Genomic DNA, 22,865 nt, shown 5'->3' with positions numbered 1-22,865 from the left:
CACAGGGTGCCCAAAGATCAGGAGAGTGGGACTGAAGTGCAGCCAGAATTTCAGGAGCAGCCCCTTCAAATAATAAAACAGGGGCTGCAACCTTGTGCATTCCATAAAAACATGGAACACGGACTCTTCCAGACCGCAGAAATTGCAGGCGTCCTTGTGCATGAATCCCAAAAAGTTAGTTTGCAGGTGCAGCAGGTAATCAGGAATGTTGGCCTTCATTGCGAGTGGGATGGAGTACAAAAGCAGGGAGGTCCTGCTGCAACTGTATAGGGTATTGGTGAGGCTGCACCTGGAGTACTGCGTGCAGTTTTGGTCACCTTACTTAAGGAAGGATATACTAGTTTTGGAGCGGGTACAGAGACGATTCACTAGGCTGATTCCGGAGATGAGGGGTGATCTTATAGAAACATTTAAAATATATGAAAGGGATAGACAAGATAGAGGCGGAGAGGTTGTTTCCACTGGTCGGGGAGACTAGAACTAGGGGGCACAGCCTCAAAATACAGGGGAGCCAATTTAAAACCGAGTTGAGAAGGAATTTCTTCTCCCAGAGGGTTGTGAATCTGTGGAATTCTCTGCCCAAGGAAGCAGTTGAGGCTAGCTCATTGAACGTATTCAAATCACAGATAGATAGATTTTTAACCAATAAGGGAATTAAGGGTTACGGGGAGCGGGCGGGTAAGTGGAGCTGAGTCCACGGCCAGATCAGCCATGATCTTGTTGATTGGCAGAGCAGGCTCGAGGGGCTAGATGGCCTACTCCTGTTCCTAATTCTTATGTTCTTATGTTCTAATGTTCTTATGTAAAGGTGACTGGTAATCTTGTAAAAGTTGGTTCAGCGTTTCTTCATTTCTTTTGGTGAAACTTTTATTTGACCTCTGCATGTGTCCAGCTCGTGCCATCTGGCCTCAATTACAGTAACCAATGTCTCCACTTCCTCTTGTGAGAAATTATTGGTCCTTGAGCCGTATTGCATATTGCAGCTCCGATTTTTTCCACTCAGAATTAAAGTTCTCACGCACCACTCGGAATTAAAGTTCTCACACACAACTAGTTCTTTAAAAATGGCTGAATGCAGACTGGGAGGTGTACTGGGTATGCGCGCCCATAGCAGTCATGTAAAAAGCTTCATTTTCTTTCCTGCGCAGAAGGGGTGGCATCCTTTTTTCGGCGCAGACATTTAGCTCCAGCCCCTAAAGCTAAAGGACAGGCTGCGTGGTGCCAATTTCAAAAATTAGAACGGGGAAACTTTAAAGTTTTTTTTTTTGGTGTAGTTGGGCCCAAGAAAAACGGGCGTAACTCTTGAAATATGCCAAAAAACGGCATTGGGGAAAATTGAGCCCATTGTACATAACATTCTGATACATGTGGCAGCTGTGGCTCAGTGGGTGGTAGCATTCCTACCTCTGAGTCAGAATGATGTAGATTCAAGCCCCACTCCAGGGACTTGAGCACATAATCTAGGCTGACACTCCAGTGCAGTACTGAGAGAGTGCTTCACTGTTGGAGGAGCCGTGATTTGGATGCGACATTAAACCGAGGCCCCGTCTGGCCTCTTGGGTAAATGTAAAAGATCCCATAGCATTACCTGAAGAAGAGCAGAGGAGTTCTTCCAGTATCCTGGACATCATTTATCCCTCAACCAGAATCATTTAAACAGATTTTATCTCATTGCAGTTTGTGGGACCTTGTTTTGTGCAAATTGGCTGCTGCGTTTTCTAAATTACAATCTACTATACATTGCTACTATACTTCAAAAGTACTTTATTGGCTGTGAAGCATTTAGGATGTAATGAACGGTGTTATATAAATGCATGTATTTATTTCTGTTGATTTGTGGGAATCCCTGGCCCAAGACTGCCCTAAGTGGAAGAAGAGCATCCGGGAGGGCGCTGAGCACCTCGAGTCTCGTCGCCAAGAGCATGTAGAAAGCAAGCGCAGACAGTGGAAGGAGCGTGCGGCAAACCAGACTCCCCACCCACCCTTTCCTCCAACAACTGTCTGTCCCACCTGTGACAGAGACTGCAATTCCTGTACTGAACTCACTTTTAGAGTGGAAGCAAGTCTTCCTCGGTTTCGAGGGACTGCCTATGATGATGATTTATTTATTTTACTAACATCAGTGGGTATGAAATGTTACACCTTCCTCAATCATCTTACGCAACTAGTAATTTATAAGTATGGAGAGGACTGTAGAATGATATCGGTGAGCCTTGTACCACTCTTCATCAATGGGTTCTCTTGTATGCTGATGGGATTTACTTTCGTACTCCCTGACCCTTGGGATAAGTCATAATGTTACTGATAGACTTTCTATCTTAACCTATTTCTCAGAGAATTACTGTAGCCACCTGGAATTATTGTATCCAAGATAGGTTGTATTGAAGTCGTGTCTGCAGTAAGTTACTGGGCAGTACGCTGAGTAAAGGGGAATAAACATGCAAATAGACAGGTGAACAAAGATTGTCAGACACAGCATCTCCACTAGATGGTGTAACTTCATACACTGCCCTCGTCAGCTGGCAGCAATGCTGACCCTTTGGGGAGGAAAATATATAGAGAAAGAAACCAGCGAGTAATTTCAGGAAACATTCTGGGGACTTCCTCTGCGATTCCATAAGGCAATCAACTAACTTCCAGGAGACAATGGTGCGTCACTTCGTAAGCTTAACTAACTCGTGCAACCTTGATATATCTTAATTGCTCCTTCCTCAGAAATGTGTCAGTTCTCTTCTTAAAGGACTGTACTTGCCTCTTCCACTGATATCTCTCTGAGAAACAAGTACTACGATTAAATTTATCTCAGAAAACAAATTAGTTATCCAAGGATATTAAGGAACAGAGAGAAAATCTTAAAATTACATCCCACCCAAATGTATTATTGGAAGCAGCAAGGTTTAAAATATATATTCTTCATGGGTATATTCTTCCTGATATATTTTATATAGAGTATTTCCTTTTGGGCTGTTATCTTTAATATAAGAATATAATCAAGAGCTGAGTATGAGTTACAAGTTATAATTGAATGGAGCCTTTCAGATGGTTTGCATGTAGATTAATGGATACTGGAACAGTGTTTTAAAAACTACCAGAAGTAAAATCTGTAAACTGATCAAGCATCCAGGTGATGTTGTAAAGTGCTACTTTTAACCGAGATACATTTCTTGCAGGCCACATGTGTGCATGGAGCAGGAACTGGCCATGGTGGGACACAGACAACCTTGTGTGCAGGCCTTCACACGGATGGTTAAAGTGTGGAAACAGGGATGTACTGCACAACGGTGGTGTGTTGGGTATGAAAGAAGGTGAGTTAAACGTTGTTAAGTTGATACAGACCTTGCATATCTCCCAAGGGCCTTTACAGAAGTTATCAAAGTAGTACCATTCTTGGCTGTTTCCAGGCTGAAAATCAGATGTGAGCTAACTCAGTACGGACCAGGAATTGAACCTGAGATATTTCTGGTCTGTATGGCTTGCCTATTCACTGCCTTCACAAACTGAGGCATTAGGGAAGTGTTTTTAAACAAATCAGAGCTCTGTTCGTTGCTGCATTTCTGCATTCGTGAGCATGTGTGTTTTTTTTCAAATGTAGCGATTAATATTTTCGCATTTTTCTTCCCTCTTCTGAAGCCATATACCTTCCCATGCTAAGATATTAGGTTTGAGAACTGTTTGTAGGCCTCTGCCAGTGCCACTTTTAGTGATCCACATGGAAGTTGGCCCTGAATGAAGGATCCTCCGATTTTTCTTCCCTGTGTGAAGGCTCCTTGTGTCCATTCATTGTCTCCTCACAGTAGAAGCATTAAGAATGGACATTTACCATTTGCAATTATGGGTGTAAATCCACTTTGTGGCACAGCAGGTTGGAACATATTTTTTCTTTTAATCCCCCATTTTTTTTAATCCCGTCTCAAGTTTTCATTAGAACCAAGGTTACAAGGTTAATTGATAGAAGTGTTTAGATTATGAAGGATTGGGAGAGAGCATCTAGAAACAGCTTGTTTCCAGGGACCAAGAACGAGGGACATAGATATAAGGTTAAATGTAAGAGATTTGGGACAGAGGAAGAGGAACTTTTACAGTTGAAGGGTTTATGAGGCTATGGATTGAGTTAGTGATTGAAGCAGCGACCATGTCAATATTTATGAATAGTTCAGATAGGTGGTTAAAGTAAAAGGGAATAAATGTGATAGGGGAACAGGGAGGGCACATGGGGTCAGGTCTACTGTTCATGTGGAGATAAACGCCATCAAAGATTGGTTGGCTAAATGGCCTGTTTCTGTATTGTAATTCAGTTCCACACAATGTTCCCATGTGGAGCTTGAGCAAGAGAATTGCTTGCAGGTCTTCCTTAAGTATGCCCGCTCTTGATTTGGCCAATAAGGGCGACCAAGGATGACATGCCCTATCCATTTTTATCCTTTTAGTACATCATTCCTCTGGTGGGGTGAGATCAAATGTTTGCCATGTGGGGAAACTTGAACGAGAATCCACATGTTAATATTCCAGGATGCAGACTGCTGTTATGGCTAAATGAACTGTCCTAGATATTTGAAAATGTATCCAGTTTGACTGATATATTGAAACACTACTCCCCTTTTCTTCATAGGACTGGGTATTATACTGCCTATAGACAGGTGTACAATGTGGAGCTCCAGACCATCTATAAATGCTGCCTAGGATGGAACCAGCAAAATGAGGAGCCAGGCTGCTTACATCGTAAGTGTCATCTTCCCCTTCAGGACAATTGGTTTTTAATACAGCCCAATTCTCTCTAAATAACACGATTACATGAATATGTTGTTATGTGAACACTAAGAACATAAGAACATAAGAAATAGGAGCAGGAGTAGACCATACGGCCCCTCAAGACTGCTCTGCCATTTAATACGATCATGGCTGATCCGATCATGGACTCAGGTCCACTTCCCTGCCTGCTCCCCATAAACCCTTATTCCCTTATCGGTTAAGAAAATGTCTATCTCTGACTTAAATTTATTCAATGACCCAGCTTCCACAGCTCTCTGAGGCAGCGAATTCCACAGATTTGAAACCCTCTGAGAGAAGAAATTCCTCATCTCAGTTTTAAATGGACAGCCCCTTATTCTAAGATCGTGCCCCCTAGTTCTTGTCCCCCGCATCAGTGGAAACATCCTCTCTGCATCCACCTTGTCAAGCCCCCTCAGAATCTTATACGTTTCGATAAGATCACCTCTCATTCTTCTGAATTCCAATGAGTAGACGCCCAACCTACTCAACCTTTCCTCATAAGTCAACCTCCTCATCCCTGGAATCAACCTAGTGAACCTTCTCTGAACTGCCTCCAAAGCAAGTATATCCTTTCGTAAATATGGAAACCAAAACTGCACGCAGTATTCCAGGTGTGGCCTCACCAATACCTTATATAGCTGTAGCAAGACTTCCCTGCTTTTATACTCCATCCCCTTTGCAATAAAGGCAAAAATTCCATTGGCCTTCCTGATCACTGAATTGAGCCTGGAGGGAAGGTCATAAACCTAACAGCAGATCACCTCCACCATCTTGTTTGTGGGGCGAGGATAAAGAAATGGGGAAGAAAAATATATTTGTATAGGTTGACATCTCCCTGAAATAAACTGAGAGACTGTTGATGAAAACAAAGGCAGTTGTTACAGGTTCTCTGGAACCTGGTTTTGATTCAACTCCACAGTGAGGATACAACCCTCTCGCTGCAGGCCATAAATGTTCTAAGTGGATGAGTGTTCTGATTCCAGTTCTTAATGGACATGAATCCACAGCACTGGCTGCAACCTGATTGAACGATATGCCCAATTTAGTGCCAGTGAGGCTATGATATTGAGAAAGGAAATGTACACTGATGTTCTTTTAGTGTCAGGGTTAAGGCAGAGTATTGGGGCAAAGTAGAGAAAATATTAATTTACATCTAACCCTGATCTGGGTAATGAAGATGCTGAATGCCAAAAGTGGCAAAATGTTCAATTTCCCATCACTGACATCTCCGATCTCAAGGTGTGCAGTAATTCATTTCCTTTAGAAGCAAAAAAAATACATTTATTTGATTTGCTGAAAAACGTTTCATCATTTTCAAGTATATGTGTTTGTATTTCCCCAGCTACATGCATTATTGGTACCTGCTTCAATGGAGGGAAGTGTACTGAAGGGATCTCCCAGGTGTGCCAGTGTCCACAGGGATTCCAGGGCTCTCGATGCCAGTATGGTAAATTATTCCAAAATGTTTTCATTGACCCATTTATTAAATGGATTTGGATTGTAAGTGGTACAAATCATGTAGGCCAAGCACATGCAGAAACCCTGAGTGTCTGTGTATGGCAATTGGAGAACTTTATAAAAAAAAAAGATGCTCAGATTCCTTCTGCATATCAACACTTGGTTGGCTGTAAGAGCTGATGGTCAATCCAGACAAGTTGTTTACACAGACAAAGGGTTCACAAACTGGGGCATATAGTTTTAAAATAAGGAATTTATGAAGAACTATTTCATCAAAAGCATATTAGACAAAAGCACAAGGTTACAAAAGAACGCTAATAGTATAAATGAGTTCAAATGTGTTAACTTCTGGAGAATACGAGAGAATGTAAGGAAATGGAAAGAAGTTAGGATAAGTGTAAAAGAGGCAGGAGTGATGTGCCAAATAGCCTTTTCCTGTTAAAATTAGCGGCGCTCCTTATTCAGGGCAGTGTTGAGATGAATGCTATTTTGCTTTGGGCAATGTTTAGGAAAGAGCCCTGTTTTGCAGGATGTAGTTTAGATGAGCGCTCTCTTGGTCCAGCCTATGCTGGTGTGCGTAGATGGCTAGGAATTTCCATGGGGCCGCTCCCACTCTGCGGCCTTAATTCCTCCGGAAGGGTGGTGGAAACCGTATTTATGTATATAACCAGGGTTTCTGCTGTACATCGCGTGGAGCATGAGCAGCACCCAGGAAATTCCCAGCCGGTGTGTTACTTATCAGGAAACATGTTCTGGGACTGCAAGAGTTCTGCATATTCACTTGTTCATGTTGGTTGTGAGAGGGCAGATGGCATATTGTTGCAAGTAGTTTGGGGCTAGGAATTTCCCTGTAACTGCTCCTGCTCCATTGCCGTAACTTTGCCGGACCCTGTTTATGCACCTCCGGCAAAGTTAGGATGGCGGAGCAGGAACAGCTCTGAGAAAATTCCCAACCTTGCTCCAGGAAGAAATGTTTCAGTCGTATTGTTACTGTTCCCTCTCCCATTTGATGCAATTCCACTTATGAATGTACCATCCTAGAGCTGTTTAACCTCTGATTACTGTTTTTACACCATAACCCGGGTAACCTGAAAGGTAGCTGGGGAAAACTGTAGCAGTGCCTGCATTGAAAATGTAAAATTACTGAGATTTATAGATTCTTATATAAATGGGGTCGAGAGGAGATAATCTATGGGAGGCAGCATTCTTTCCCACCCAGCCACATAAGGTCCAGGGCGAAGAGACCCTGTAGTAGTGTGGTCTGGAGTGAATGAAGCCCTTGAAAATGTATCCTTTTTAGTTATGCTAGGGTGATGCAGAACTATACTGGACTCGAAGAAACCTGGTTGAAGTGCCGGGAGAACTTCTGTAGGAACAGCAGGGGTGTGGAAAAAGATTCTCTAAGATCAGTGAAAAGATAGCAAAGAGCAGCGAAGATCTGAGATTGAGCGACCAGTGATTTTGGAGAAGGAGCATCGAGACCGCCAAATAAAGTGTGATGGTTAGGCAGTGGCAACGGAACAAGAGATAGAGCTGGGAAACCTCACTGGTAGAGGGATGGAAATTGATTTCCAACATTTGTTTAAAAAATAATAAAAATTGAACAAACTTTCACTTTGTTGAATTTTATCCCTGTAGACCAAGCAAGTATTAAAGGAAATATACACATCCAGACAATGCCCATGTGCGGAGCAGAAGTCTGATAAAGAATTGTCTTCCCTTATCTCTTGAATTTCCTCATATAATAAGGTGGTTTGATAGAGATGGTGAAAGGACAATGGTTTCCCCCGAGTCCCAGCACTATGCCCACGTGCATTCCTCTTTTAAACACCAGTCGAGAGTAGGCATTGTGGCTGCAGAGTTGGAGTATTGAGAACAGTTCTGGTCTAAAAACTGAAATCAGGAATGGGGCTCTTTTCTCTTGAAAAAAGACTGAGGGCTGACCTAATCGAGGTCTTTAAGATTATGAAGGGGTTTGATTGGGTAGATGTAGAGAAAATGTTTCCACTTGTTAGTAACATTAACATAGATAAAAGTATTGTTTTAGAAAGAATTAAGAACTTGAAAATTGATAGTGCAGCCGGGCAGGCTGGAATCCACCCGAGGGTCCTCCAGGAGATGGGACATGAGCTGTGCAAGCCCCTGGCCTGTATTTTTAATAACTCACTGCAATCTGGAAAGGTTCCTACAGACTGGAAGGAGGCTAATGTAGTCCCCATTTTTAAAAAAGATGACAAGACAGACCCGGGTAACTTTAGGCCTGTCAGTTTAACATCAGTAATAGACAAAATGCTTGCAGGAATCATAAGGGATGCAATATGTGAATACTTAGATAGGGAGAGACATATTAGGGACACCCAACATAGCTCCATTTAAAAAAAAAGGTCATGTCTCACAAATCTAATTGTATTCTTTGAAAAAGTTACAAAGTTGGTGGAGGAGGGAAGACCAGTAGATATTGTCTACTTAGATTTCCAAAAAGCTTTTTGACAAGGTACCGCATAAGAGGCTTTTCTTTTAGATCGGCGCCTCTGGTATTAGTGGAAATATATTGAGTTCGATTCAGAACTGGCTGGCAGGATGCAGGCAAAGAGTAGTTAGAAATGAATTTGGATCTTTTTGGAGAACGGTCACGAGAGGTGTCCCACAGGGATCAGTGTTGGGACTGTTACGTTTTACTATTTTTATTAATGATCTGGGGGATTTGCAAATTTGCAAATTTGCAGATGATATCAAGATCTGTGTGATCCAGGAAAGGCATTAAAGATGGTGGAGATAGAAAAAGATATGGACATTCGAGTGCATACATCCTTAAAGGTACATGAGCAATGCCGTGCAGCGACAGCTAGAGCAAATAGGGTGTTGGGATGTATCCGTAGGACAATGGAGTATAAAATGAGGCGTACTGTTTGGTCCTTGTACAAGACCTTAGTCAGGCTGCACTTGGACTAGTGTGTCCAGTTTTGGTTTTCTCACATGGTGGATGATATTGAGGCTCTGGTTAGGGTGCAGAAGAGGGCCATTAGCCAAATTCCAAGTCTAAAGCATCTTGGTTATCAAGATAAGCTGAAAGAGTTGGGACTCTATACTTTAGAGAAGTGGGGAGGATCTGGGGAGGCTATGATTGAGGTTTATAAGATAATGAAGGGAATAGACAGTGTTCCAGCTGACCGTTTATTTCAATGAAATAGGTTAGGCAGGACCAAGGGTCACAAATTTAAGTTGTTTAAGGCTAGATCGAGGTTAGATGTCAGGAGGTGGTTCTTTCCCCAGAGAACAGTAGACCCCTGGAACAAGCTGCCCTCTCATGTGGTGGATGCAGACTCACTGAATTCCTTCAAGCGAAAGCTGGAATTGATCCTGGCAGCGGCTGAGATCACCTCTTACAGAAGGTAGGTACAGCAGTGAATTGAAGGCCAGAGTGATCTCGTGGACACGTTTTGATCACCTAGATGGGTCAGAGAGGAATTTCCCAGATTTTGCCCGCCCCCGCAAATTGGCCTGGGTTTTTAATCCGTTTTTTTTTTGCCTCTCCCAGGAGGTCACATGGTTTCGAGTGGGGTGGAGTGTATATGTTGTGATATACAAGGTATCGCAATTGTGCAGTGCTGTTAATCATTTGGAGCAGCTACAGGAGATAGGAACTGGCAGTGCCTGAGGGGAGGAGGTGCCAGGAGCTGGGAGGAGGCAGCAGTGGTACTCTGTGACTGTGCAGTGAATAGCCTGAGCTCAGGGGGCAGATCCCGCTCGTCTGATGAATTTTTTGCTCTGCAGAGCGAAGGTAGAGTTTGCCTGGGAGGCTCTGAGTTGGGCGAGAGGTCACACACTTCAAAATCTCTTCTCGTTCATGTATGGAGTTCAAATAGCTGCCTTGGCTCAGTAGTAGCACTCTTGCCTCTGAGTAAGAAGGTTGTGACTCCAGAGACTTGAGCACATAATCTAGGCTGACACTTCAGAAACTGGGAAAGGTTGAATTTAATTCAGCTAATGTCTACTTTATATCCTCTCCACATGACTCCAGATGTTTTGGTTCTGATCTGTGCTTTTTCAAATGATTGCTCCCGATGGATAACACATACACTTTGCAAGGCATTGCATTCAACAGCCTATATTTAACCTCAGTCCTACTGGAAATGTCAAGAATTTCTCTGAAGTCCAATGGAAATTAGATGGACATTTGGATCCAGTTAAGAGGGAAAAACAGTGTTGTACCAAAACACTTTTTAAAAACTGTGGGCAGGGGGAGAATTATGGAAAAACCTACAGTTCTATGTCCAACAGTACATCAGAGTTCGAACACACATGTCATGAATGGTTCAGAGCAGGTATCACCCAACTACAGCCATGCCATGAGGTACGCTTATAGACACAGCTTCCCTGGTAGGATTCATCACCAACTACTCGCATGCTGCTCTGAATGGACGACAACAACAACAACTTGCATTTATATAGTGTCTTTAACATCCCAAGGCACTTCACAAGAGTGTTATCAAACAAAATTTTGGCACTGAGCCACATAAGGAGATATCCGGACAGATGAGCAAAAGCTTGGTCAAAGAGGTAAGGTTTAAGGACCATCTTAAAGGAGAGAGAGAGTGGTAGAGAGGTAGATAGATAGATCCTCGGAGGATTCCAGAGGTAATTTTGCGGGAGCAGCAAAATAAGCCATTGCAGGTGATTCTCTGGCTGCGACTGGATAGGTAAGAATTAAACCAGGCGAGAACAGGCCAGGAACACAAATCTATGAGGATTCCACCTGTCCCTTGACCAACTGGGAAAGGGAGACTGGCGGAACCCACTGGAAAATAGCATGAACTCAGTTGTGCTGAATCCCCTGCCATTTCCAGATCTTTCTGGCATGCCTTGTAAAGGAGACAACTGCTGCTGGCCCCTTGCAAGGCAAATGTTTACAGGATGCGGAGCCAAGGACAGTAACTCTCGATGCCAGGAGTCCCTGCTTCCCTGGCTCAATTGAGACCCGGGGTAGCGCTCGAGGCTGGTACGTCGGTTGAGATGAGTCATAAGAACATAAGAAATAGGAGCAGGAGTAGGCCATGTGGCTCCGCGAGCCTGCTCCGCCATTCAATAATATCATGGCTGATCTGAGCTTGGTCTCAACTCCACTTTCCTGCCTGATCCCCATAACCCTTGACTCCTCTATAGTTAAAGAATCTGTCTATCTCAGCCTTGAATATATTCAATGACTCAGCTTCTGCAGCTCTTTGGGGTAGAGAATTCCAAAGGTTCACGACCCTCTGAGTGAAGAAATTCCTTCTCATCGCTGTCTTAATTGGGCGACTCCTTATTCTGAAACTATGCCCTCTGGTTCTAGATTCCCCACAAGGGGGAACATCCTCTCAGCATCTACCCTGTCAAGTCCCCTCAGAATCTTAAACGTTTTAATAAGATCACCTCTCATTCTTCTAAACTCCAATGAGAACAGACACAACCTGCTCAACCTTTCCTCATAAGACAACCCCTTCATCCCAGGAATCAACCTAGTGAACCTTTTCTGGTCTGCCACCACTGCAAGTATATTCCTCCTTAAATAAGGAGAACAAAACTGTACACAATACTCTAGGTGTGGTCTCACCAATGCCCTGTACAGTTGTAGCAAGACTTACCTACTTTTATACTCCACCCCCCTTGCAATAAAGGCCAACATTCCATTTGTCTTCCTAATTACTTGCTGCACCTGCAGCCAACTTTTTGTGTTTCATGCACAAGGACCCCCAGGTCCCTCTGTACTGCAGCATTCTGTAGACTCTCTCCATTTAAGTAATATTTTGCTTTTCTATTCTTCCTACCAAAGTGGATAACCTCACATTTTCCCACATTATATTCCATCTGCAAAATATTTGCTTAACCTATCTTTGTGCCTTTGCAGACTCTTTGTGTCCTCCTCAAAACTAGCTTTCCCACCTATCTTTGTATCGTCACCAAATTTGGCTACATTAAGAGCATAAGAACATAAGAAATAGGAACAGGAGTAGGCCATAGGGCCCCTCAAGACTGCTCCGCCATTCAATAAGATCTTGGCTGATCTGATCATGGACTCAGCTCCACTTCCCCCACCCCTGCTCCCCATAACCCCTTATCCCCTTATCGCTTAAGAAATTGTCTATTTCTGTCTTAAATTTATTCAATGTCCCAGTTTCCACAGCACTCTGAAGCAGCGAATTCCACAGATTTTCAACCCTCAGAGAGAAGAAATTTCTCCTCTTCTAAGTTTTAAATGGGTGGTCCCATATTCTAAGATCATGCCCTCTAGTTCTAGTCTCCCCCTATCAGTGGAAACATCCTCTCTGCATCCACTTGTCAAGCCCCCTCATAATCTTATACGTTTCGATAAGATCACCTCTCATTCTTTTGAATTCCAATGAGGAAAGGCCCAACCTCCTCAACCTTTCCTCATAAGTTAACCCCCTCATCACCGGAATCAACCTTGTGAACCTTCTCTGAACTCCTTCCAAAGCAAGAATATCCTTTCGTTAATATGTAAACCAAAACTGCACGCAGTATTACACTCGGTCCTTTCATCCAAGTCATTAATATAGATTGTGAATCGTTGAGGCTCCAGCACCGATCCCTGCGGCACCCCACTAGTTACAGTTTGCCAACCTGAAAATGACTCAATAATCCCAACTCTGTTTTCTGTTAGCCAATCCTCCAGCCATGCTAATATATTTGCTAATATATTATTCGCAACACCATGAGCTCTTATCTTGTGCAGTAACCTTTAATGTAGCACCTTATCGAATGCTTTTTGAAAATCCAAAAAAACTGCATCTACTGGTTCCCCTTTATCTACCCTGCTCGTTACATCCTCAAAGAACTCGAATAAATTTGTCAAACTTGATTTCCCTTTCATAAAACCAAGTTGACTTTGCTTGATTGTATTATGATTTTCTAAATGTCTTGCTACTACTTCCTTAAGAATGAATTCCAACATTTTCCCAATGACAGATGTTAGGCTAACTGGTCTATAGTTTCCTGATTTCTGTCTTCCTCCTTTCTTGGAGGATGGACAATGAAACAGTTAATTCAGAGACCATGGTCCAGAACTTAAAGAAGGGTAACTTTGAAGGTATGAGGCATGAATTGGCTAGGATAGATTGGCGAATGATACTTAAGGGGTTGACTGTGGATGGGCAATGGCAGACATTTAGAGACCGCATGGATGAACTACAACAATTGAACATCCCTGTCTGGCGTAAAAATAAAAAAGGGAAGGTGGCTCAATCGTGGCTATCAAGGGAAATCAGAGATAGTATTAAAGCCAAGGAAGTGGCATACAAATTGGCCAGAAATAGCAGCGAACCTGGGGACTGGGAGAAATTTAGAACTCAGCAGAGGAGGACAAAGGTTTTGATTAGGGCAGGGAAAATAGAGTACGAGAGGAAGCTTGCAAGGAACATTAAGACGGACTGCAAAAGCTTTTATAGATATGTAAAGAGAAAAAGGTTAGTAAAGACAAACATAGATCTCCTGCAGTCAGAATCAGGGGAAGTCATAACGAGGAACAAAGAAATGGCAGACCAATTGAACAAGTACTTTGGTTCGGTATTCACTAAGGAGGACACAAACAACCTTCCGGATATAAAAGGGGTCAGAGGGTCTAGTAAGAAGAAGGAACTGGGGGAAATCCTTATTAGTCGGGAAATTGTGTTGGGGAAATTGATGGGATTGAAGGCCGATAAATCCCCAGGGCCCGATGGACTGCATCCCAGAGTACTTAAGGAGACGGCCTTGGAAATAGCGGATGCATTGACAGTCATTTTCCAACATTCCATAGACTCTGGATCAGTTCCTATGGAGTGGAGGATAGCCAATGTATCCCCACTTTTTAAAAAAGGAGAGAGAGAGAAAACAGGGAATTATAGACCGGTCAGCCTGACATTGGTAGTGGGTAAAATGATGGAATCAATTATTAAGGATGTCATAGCAGTGCATTTGGAAAGAGGTGACATGATAGGTCCAAGTCAGCATGGATTTGTGAAAGGGAAATCATGCTTGACAAATCTTCTGGAATTTTTTGATGATGTTTCCAGTAGAGTGGACAAGGGAGAACCAGTTGATGTGGTGTATTTGGACTTTCAGAAGGTCCCACACAAGAGATTAATGTGCAAAGTTAAAGCACATGGGATTGGGGGTAGTGTGCTGACGTGGATTGAGAACTGGTTGTCAGACAGGAAGCAAAGAGTAGGAGTAAATGGGTACTTTTCAGAATGGCAGGCAGTGACTAGTGGGGTATCGCAAGGTTCTGTGCTGGGGCCCCAGCTGTTTACATTGTACATTAATGATTTAGACGAGGGGATTAAATGTAGTATCTCCAAATTTGCGGATGACACTACGTTGGGTGGCAGTGTGAGCTGCGAGGAGGATGCTATGAGGCTGCAGAATGACTTGGATAGGTTAGGTGAGTGGGCAAATGCATGGCAGATGAAGTATAATGTGGATAAATGTGAGGTTATCCACTTTGGTGGTAAAAACAGAGAGACAGACTATTATCTGAATGGTGATACATTAGGAAAAGGGGAGGTGCAATGAGACCTGGGTGTCATGGTACATCAGTCATTGAAGGTTGGCATGCAGGTAACAGCAGGCAGTTAAGAAAGCAAATGGCATGTTGGCCTTCATAACGAGGGGATTTGAGTACAGGGGCAGGGAGATGTTACTACAGCTGTACAGGGCCTTGGTGAGGCCACACCTGGAGTATTGTGTACACTTTTTGTCTCCTAAATTGAGGAAGGACATTCTTGCTATTGAGGGAGTGCAGCGAAGGTTCACCAGACTGATTCCCGGGATGGCGGGACTGACCTATCAAGAAAGACTGGATCAACTGGGCTTGTATTCACTGGAGTTCAGAAGAATGAGAGGGGATCTCATAGAAACGTTTAAAATTCTGATGGTTTTAGACAGGTTAGATGCAGGAAGAATGTTCCCAATGTTGGGGAAGTCCAGAACCAGGGGTCACAGTCTAAGGATAAGTGGTAAGCCATTTAGGACCGAGATGAGGAGAAACTTCTTCACCCAGAGAGTGGTGAACCTGTGGAATTCTCTACCACAGAAAGTTGTTGAGGCCAATTCACTAAATATATTCAAAAAGGAGTTAGATGAAGTCCTTACTACTAGGGGGATCAAGGGGTATGGTGAGAAAGCAGGAATGGGGTACTGAGGTTGCATGTTCAGCCATGAACTCATTGAATGGCGGTGCAGGCTCGAAGGGCCGAATGGCCTACTCCTGCACCTATTTTCTATGTTTCTATGTTTCTTGAACAGGGGTGTTACATTTGTAGTTTTCCAATCCGCTGGGACTTTTCCAGAATCCAGGGAATATTGGAAGATTACAACCAATGCATTCACTATCTCTGCAGTCACCTTTTTTAAGACCCTAGAATGCAGAACATCAGGTCCAGGCGACTTGTCAGCCTTTAGTCCCATTCGTTTGCCTCGTACTTTTTCTCTTGTGATAATGATTGTTTTAAATTCCTCCCTCCCTTTTGGGCCCCTGACTTTCTACTAGTATTGGGATGCTTTTAGTGTCTTCTATCAGAAAGACAGATGCAAAATATTTGTTCAAAGCCTCTGCCATTTCCTTATTTCCCATTATTAATTCCCCAGACTCAGCATCTAAGGGACCAACATTTACTTTAGCTACTCTCTTCCTTTTTATACACTTATAGATGCTCTTTCTGTCTATTTTCATATTCCTTGCTAGTTTACTCTCATAATCTATTTTCTCTCTCTTTATTAATTTTTTAAATCATCCTTTGTTGGTTTCTAAAGTTTTCCCAAGCTTCTAGCCCACCACTATTGTTTGCAACATTGTATGCCTTTTCTTTCAATTTGATACCATCCTTAACTTCCTTAGTTAGCTACGGATGGTTCATCCTTCTCGTAGAGTCTATGGGGCTGAAATGGCCCCTTTCCTTAAGGCCTGTTACCATCGCAAATCGGCCGCCAACTTTTGGTGGAATGGATGCTGATAGCCCAATTGCCCTCCCGAGTTTTCCCGGCGGTGTCCCGATCCCCCCCCCTTACCGCTCCGCTGTTGCCGATCGGTGTTAAGCACGTCATTACCATACGCACCAGCAATCTACTCCTCCTCCCCCCCCCCCCCTGCCCCCCAGCCCCCGATGGCGGTATTTCCCATTGAAAATCTTTGACTTGCCCGGTGGTGCCAAAACAAGCTTTTACCCGGTGGTCCAGTGAGGCTGTGGCCCTCTACAGCGGTGGTACGGCTTCCCTTAAAGGGGAGGGCGCACTGCCGCTACCGCCATGTTTTTTTTGTCGGGCCGACTGCTAGGTCAGCCCGACAAATATGCCCCTGGGCTCGGTTGGGCCGCCAACAGGCAGCCTGGCACCCGCTCTTGGATGCCAGTCCGCTGGCCCGGCCGAAACCCTCCCTGGTGGCCCCGTGGCCCGAAGTTTTACAAGCGTGGAGGCTCTCCCCTTTAAGTGAACAGGAGAGCCTTGGTGACACGGCGTCGTGATGAAGTCATCGCGACGGTCTCTCTGCACCCGCCCCCAACTTCCGCCCCTCAGTTGCTGTCACCGCCACATTTGTTCCCCTTGGGTGTAGTCACCACCCCCATTATGACCGACTTCCGGATCAAAACATAAAAAGCCAAAGGGCGCAATTTCGCGAAAGAGCCAATGTGAACCGCAGCTGTGGTAAAAACCCTTGGAAATGGGGTGGGAGTGCCCGTTTCTGGCGGGGGCCAATTTGTACCCCTTTCTTTCTCAATGGAATATACCTTTGTTGAGAATTATGAAGTATCTCCTGAAATGTCTGCCACTGCTTGTCTATCATCTGGCCTTTTCGTCTATTTTCCCAGTCCATTCTAGCCAACTGTGTCTTCATACCTTTGTAATTGCCTCTATTTAGGTTTAAGACACTAGTTTTAGACGCAAGTTTCTCACCCTCAAACTATCTCAAGATAGGCAGATTTGGGGCACATGTTGGGTGGCGGGGGGAATGTCCAGGCCAGGCAAGAGGTCTGCACCGCTGAAGAAATAAACATTTTTTATTAAAGCATCTACATTGACCCCTTTATGCAATGACCCACGAGGTCTGGGGCCTGGGTATACCCCTGATCTCTGCCCTAGTACGTTGGCACAGGATTTTCCAGCTACATAGTACAGGCAGGCACTGGAGATGCGCCCAGATTGATGCTTGCACCCACCTACTCAATGCAAATAGATGCCCTCCCATTGACCTCACAAACCATGGCAGGGTCAGTGCTAGAGGGAACAGGCAAGCACAATCCTGGCATAACCACTGGGAACCATCTTCTGTGGATTCTTGGGGACCATTTTTATTTTAGAGAAAGAAAGCCAGTCTTTTTCTCTTTCTTTTCTGATTTTTTTTTTCAGAGTTTCAATGGGGCAAACTGATTTTTTTTGGTCCCGGCGACATTATTAGTGAAATATGAATTGAAATTGCTGGTAATACATGGCAGGCCAGTCAACATCTGTAAAAAGAAAAAACAGGTTGTAAAAATGTTGTGTGGGCTACCCTCTATCAGCGCACTGACATTTTGAATGAGTTTTACAGTAACCGCAGTGGCGGGTGTTACATTGTTCAAGTATTGCACTCTATTCAAAGCTATTCTTACAGGAAGCTGGGTGAAGCAGGGGGCCAGTCCACTGTGCTTTCACTTCAGGCAACCGAGTAAGAATACAGCCCAGTCTAATGTGATGAAAATTCTCCACAGTTTTGTCCAAAGTAACCCAAGTCTGAGTTTGAGATGTCTCAATTCAGATTTTACTGGGTACAAACACTGTGCACAGAATAAAGCAATGATAAAATTGACATAAATATCTGTCAAACTGTCTACCATCACTTGGAGTAGTCCGCAAGGTTCCCATACGTGGGGCCTTTTTCAGAGACTGGCTTTACGGAATGTTATTAGGCAGAGATGAAAGGCTCATCCTCTGCAGCTGACAATGATTAGTCTAACCTAGGAAAGATCAAAGCTGTGGCTGACTGCCAAAAATCAAAAACTCTGCTGTCCCTGACACTGATGGTCTTCATCCCTTTTCTTCAAATAAATACACAGTATTTTACAAATAATCTGAATAATATTTTCCATGGTTGCAACCATGCATGCATTAGCAGGGGGGCCAATATCATTAGTAACTTGCACCACTTAAAGCTAGCCTGCACCTTTTAAAGCGGAGGTGCTTTGTGGCTGGAGCATGTCCTGGGCGTCATTCTGAATCTGAATCTGACCCTGGGAAAGAGTGCAGAATGGCTGACCATGGGCGAGCGCAGGCACCCAGGTTTTTGGAAGCTGCACTGGAGGTCTTGGTAGAGGTGGTAGAAAGGAGGAGCGATGTCCTGTGTCCACAAGGGTCAGGAGGCCCTCCAGGCACACAATGAGAAGCCAGTAGGAGCAGATAGTCGCGGAGGTCAGTGCCCAGAGTTTAGCCCCATGGACGTGAATGCAGTGCTTCATAAAGTTGAATGACCTCACACGAGTGGACAAGGTCAGTGAATGCATCATCAAATGTCATGTCCCACCAATGCTGGGGCCCCAACTATTTACAATCTATATTAACGACTTGAATGAAGCGACTGAGTGTAACGTAGCTAAGTTTGCTGATGATACAAAGATGGAAGGAAAACCAAATGTGTGAGGAGGACACCCAAAACTTATAAAAGGACATCGACAGGCTGAGTGAGTGGGCAAAAATTTGGCAGATGGAGTATAATGTTGGAAAGTGTGAGGTTATGCACTTTGGCAGAAAAAAATCGAAGAGCAAGTTATTATTTAAACGGAGAAAGATTGCAAAGTGCTGCAGTACAGCGGGACCTGGGGGTACTTGTGCATGAAACACAAAAGGATAGTATGCAGGTACAGCAAGTGATCAGGAAGGCCAATGGAATCTTGGTCTTTATTGCAAAGGGGATGGAGTATAAAAGCAAGTAAGTCTTGCTACAGTTATACAGGGTATTGGTGAGGCCACACCTGGAATACTGCATGCAGTTTTGGTTTCCATATTTACGAAAGGATATACTTGCTTTGGAGGCAGTTCAGAGAAGGTTCACCAGGTTGATTCCGGAAATGAGGGGGTTGACTTATGAGGAAAGGTTGAGTAGGTTGGGCCTCTACTCATTGGAATTAAGAAGAATGAGAGGTGATCTTATCGAAACATATAAGATTATGAGGGGGTTTGACAAGGTGGATGCAGAGAGGATGTTTCCACTGATAGGGGAGACTAAAACTAGGGGGCATAATCTTAGAATAAGGGGCCACCCATTTAAAATTGAGATGAGAAGGAATTTCTTCTCTCGGAGTGTTGTAAATCTGTGGAATTCGCTGCCTCAGAGTGCTGTGGAAATTGGGACATTAAATAAATTTAAGACAGAGATAGACAGTTTCTTAACCGATAAGGAAATAAAGGGTAATGGGGAGCGGGCAGGGAAGTGGACCTGAGTCCATGATCGGATCAGCCATGATCGTATTGAATGGCGGAGCAGGCTCGAGGGCCATATGGCCTGCTCCTGCTCCTATTTCTTATGTTCTTATGTTCAATAACTAGCCTCAGCCACTGCACAATTCACCACACCCCCTCATTCACCTACCAAAAATCTCTCATTAATCAAGCTTCACCTCATCCTCACTCACTTAGCACTGTTGCAAGCCTCATATCCACATCCCACACCTTGCATGCACTTCCAGCCATTCAACCATGACAGCCATACCACCCAAACAGATTGCATGACACTCACTGACACACTTCCCTCTCTCTTGTAGGAGAAGGTGGCATGCAACCGGAGGCAGCAGGAACTAACTGGAGTTGGAGAGGTGCGCCTGTATGTTCTAATCCCCATGGAGGAGATGGCTCTGGCCATTATGGGAAGGGCCATTGCTGAGGCCGTGTTCATCGGCAAGGCAGAACCCGTTGAAGATGATGGTATCCTCATACCTAATTTTCCTTCTCGCATCCCAATTCCCCCTCATCACACATGGGGTACGGTAGCATAGTAGTTATGTTATTGGACTAGTAATCCAGAAGTCTGGACTAATGATCCGGTGACAGGAATTTAAATCCCACCACTGCTGCTGTGGAATTTAAATTCAGCTAATTAAAGAAATTTGGAATAAAAAGCTAGTATCAGTAATGGTGACCATAAAACTACCTGATTGTTATAAAAACCCATCTGGTTTACTAACGTGCATGAGGAAAGGAAATCTGCCGGCCTTACCTGGTCTGGCCTTCATGTAACCCCAGACCTTAACTGCCCTCTGAAATAGCTTAGTAAGCCACTCAGTTATACCAAACCGCTCAGACACACCACATGGACTGCAGCAGTTCAAGAAGGTGGCTCATCAGGCTCTATCTCAAGGGCAATTGGAGATGGGCAATAAATGCCGACCTTGCCAGTGATACCCCACGGGAAATTGCCCCCTGGGAAATTGCTCCGCGGGAGCAGAGCCGCCGCTGATCAGTGTCACTGACAGCTTTCCCCTGCGAGCGCTGTCTGCGCCTCCATTTTATTTTAATTGTCGGACGACTCTGAAGTTGGCCCGACAAAGATGGCCACGCGTTCGGCTGGGCTGCCAATAGGTAGCCCGGCACCCCCTCTTGGGTACCGAGCCGCTGGCCCGGCCCAAAACCCTCCCTTGTGGCCCAGTGGACCTAACAAAACTATTTGCAGAGTTCGTAACGGCCCGCCCCTTTAATTGAAGGGGCGGGACGTTGTGACGCGTCAGTGTGACGCAGTATGTCATCAGCGCGCTGACATCATCGGTGACGCGCTGATGACTTGGAGTGACAGCCGCCCCGCTACAACGGCACTTCCGCCCCTCAGCACCAACCAGAAGCTGAAAACCATGAAAAAAACTGAAAATTGCTCTACTTTCCACCCCATGGATGGGGGCAGAGAAACATCTTTAAAAACGGTTGGTGCAATTTTGGCCCCACAATCTCTTCTAATTTACAAGCTGCAAATGGTGTAATCATGCACTCCTCACGTTTTCCTCTCCCTTCACTACAACCTTACCCTTGCCCCTTTTTTCTTCCAGATACCCAAGAACTGCAACCTTCCCAGGCAGCGGAGGAAGAGCAAGAAGACAGCGATGATGGAGACACAATGTCTTCTCATTTTAACACTCGCAGTCACCAGCTCAGATACTGACACTGCTCGGAATTTAGTGGCGAGCATAGAGGTGGGATCTGCACATGGTGTGACACCGGGCAGGAGTGGCCTGCAGCCAGGGCAGGGAACAAGGATAGCGCAGATACTAGCTCACCGGATGGTGGGTTCTCACACGGGTTCTGCTGCAGAGGACTCAGCTGAGGATTTCGATGGGATAGGCTACAGATAAAGGCTGATGGGTGTACGCAACAAAATGCTTGGTGCATTGGGAAGCCTGCCAGAATGCCTGTGTTCAGGACCATGAAGGAGTCTGGCACCAACTTGTCATAGGGCTTTGCACAGAGCTTGAAGCACATCCTTTCCGACATGGACCTTGTGGAATCATCCATGATGCAATCTCTAATGGCCGATGTCTCAGTTTCCATTGCAGCACGCAGACCCAACATCTGATTACCGCAGTGGAAGCTCAGACTGCTACCATCATGGTTCCAGTGTTCAATGTGTCCTCCTCCGTTTCGGATGCCCCCGATGACGTGCAGGTCGTGATCCTTACAAACGGATCCATTACAGACCCAATTCACGTCCGCACTGGGGTCAAACAGGGCTGTGTCATCGCTCCAATCCTCTTCTCAATCTTCCTCAACGCCATACTCCACCTTACAGTCAACAAACTCCCTGCTGGAGTGGAACTAAACTACAGAACCAGTGGGAAGCTATTTAACCTACGTCGTCTCCAGGCCAGGTCCAAGATCACCCCAACCTCTGTCGTTGAGCTGCAGTATGCGGATGACCGCTGCGTTTGTGCACATTCTGAGGCTGAACTCCAGGATATAGTCACTGTATTCACTGAGGCATATGAAAGCATGGGCCTTACGCTTAATATCTGTAAGACAAAGGTCCTCCACCAGCCTATCCTCGCCGCACAGCACTGCCCTCCAATCATCAAGATTCACAACGCGGCCCTCGACAACGTGGACCATTTCTCATATCTTGGGAGCCTCTTATCAACAGAGGCAGACATTGATGCGGAGATTCAACATCACCTCCAGTGCAGCCTTCGACCGTCTGAGGAAAAGAGTGTTTGAAGACCAGGCCCTTAAATCTATCACCAAGCTCATGATCTACAGGGCTGTAATAATACCCGCCCTCCTGTATGGGTCTGAGGCATGGACGATGTATAGAAGGCACCTCAAGTCGCTGGAGATATATCACCAACGATGTCTCCGCAAGATCCTGCAAATCCCCTGGGAGGACAGGCGCACCAACATCAGTGTCCTCGACCAGGCTAACATCCCCAGTATTGAAGCACTGACCACACTCGATCAGCTTTGCTGGGCAGGCCACATAGTTCGTATTGTGTCTGTAGGCGCTCTAGTAATGACTCCATGAGGTAAGGTATTGCACGTGAACTGTTGTGACCTTAGACCATTTATTGCAGCTCCTGAATGAGGGTACAGTAAGGTGAGCTCCCTTTTATACCTGGTTACCTGTCGTGTGCAGGTGACCCCTAGGTCTCCACCAGTTG

At 44.8% G+C, this 22,865-nt stretch overlaps 1 protein-coding gene across 1 annotated transcript in view; it reads left to right on the top strand.

The window, feature by feature from the left end:
- The first annotated feature begins 2,438 nt into the window (after nt 1–2,438).
- Nucleotides 2,439–22,865, top strand: part of LOC139266308 (multiple epidermal growth factor-like domains protein 6) — a 496,732-nt gene continuing 476,305 nt past the window's right edge. Inside the window, exons 1-4 of the mRNA XM_070884129.1 lie at nt 2,439–2,452; nt 3,171–3,305; nt 4,610–4,719; nt 6,113–6,217. Of these exons, the coding sequence (XP_070740230.1) occupies nt 2,439–2,452; nt 3,171–3,305; nt 4,610–4,719; nt 6,113–6,217 (364 nt within the window). The remainder of the gene's footprint in view (nt 2,453–3,170; nt 3,306–4,609; nt 4,720–6,112; nt 6,218–22,865) is intronic.

The sequence above is a fragment of the Pristiophorus japonicus genome, chromosome 6 (genome assembly GCF_044704955.1).
Source record: "Pristiophorus japonicus isolate sPriJap1 chromosome 6, sPriJap1.hap1, whole genome shotgun sequence".
NCBI classification, from domain to species: domain Eukaryota; kingdom Metazoa; phylum Chordata; class Chondrichthyes; family Pristiophoridae; genus Pristiophorus; species Pristiophorus japonicus.
This window is presented reverse-complemented; position numbering and strand designations above follow the sequence as displayed.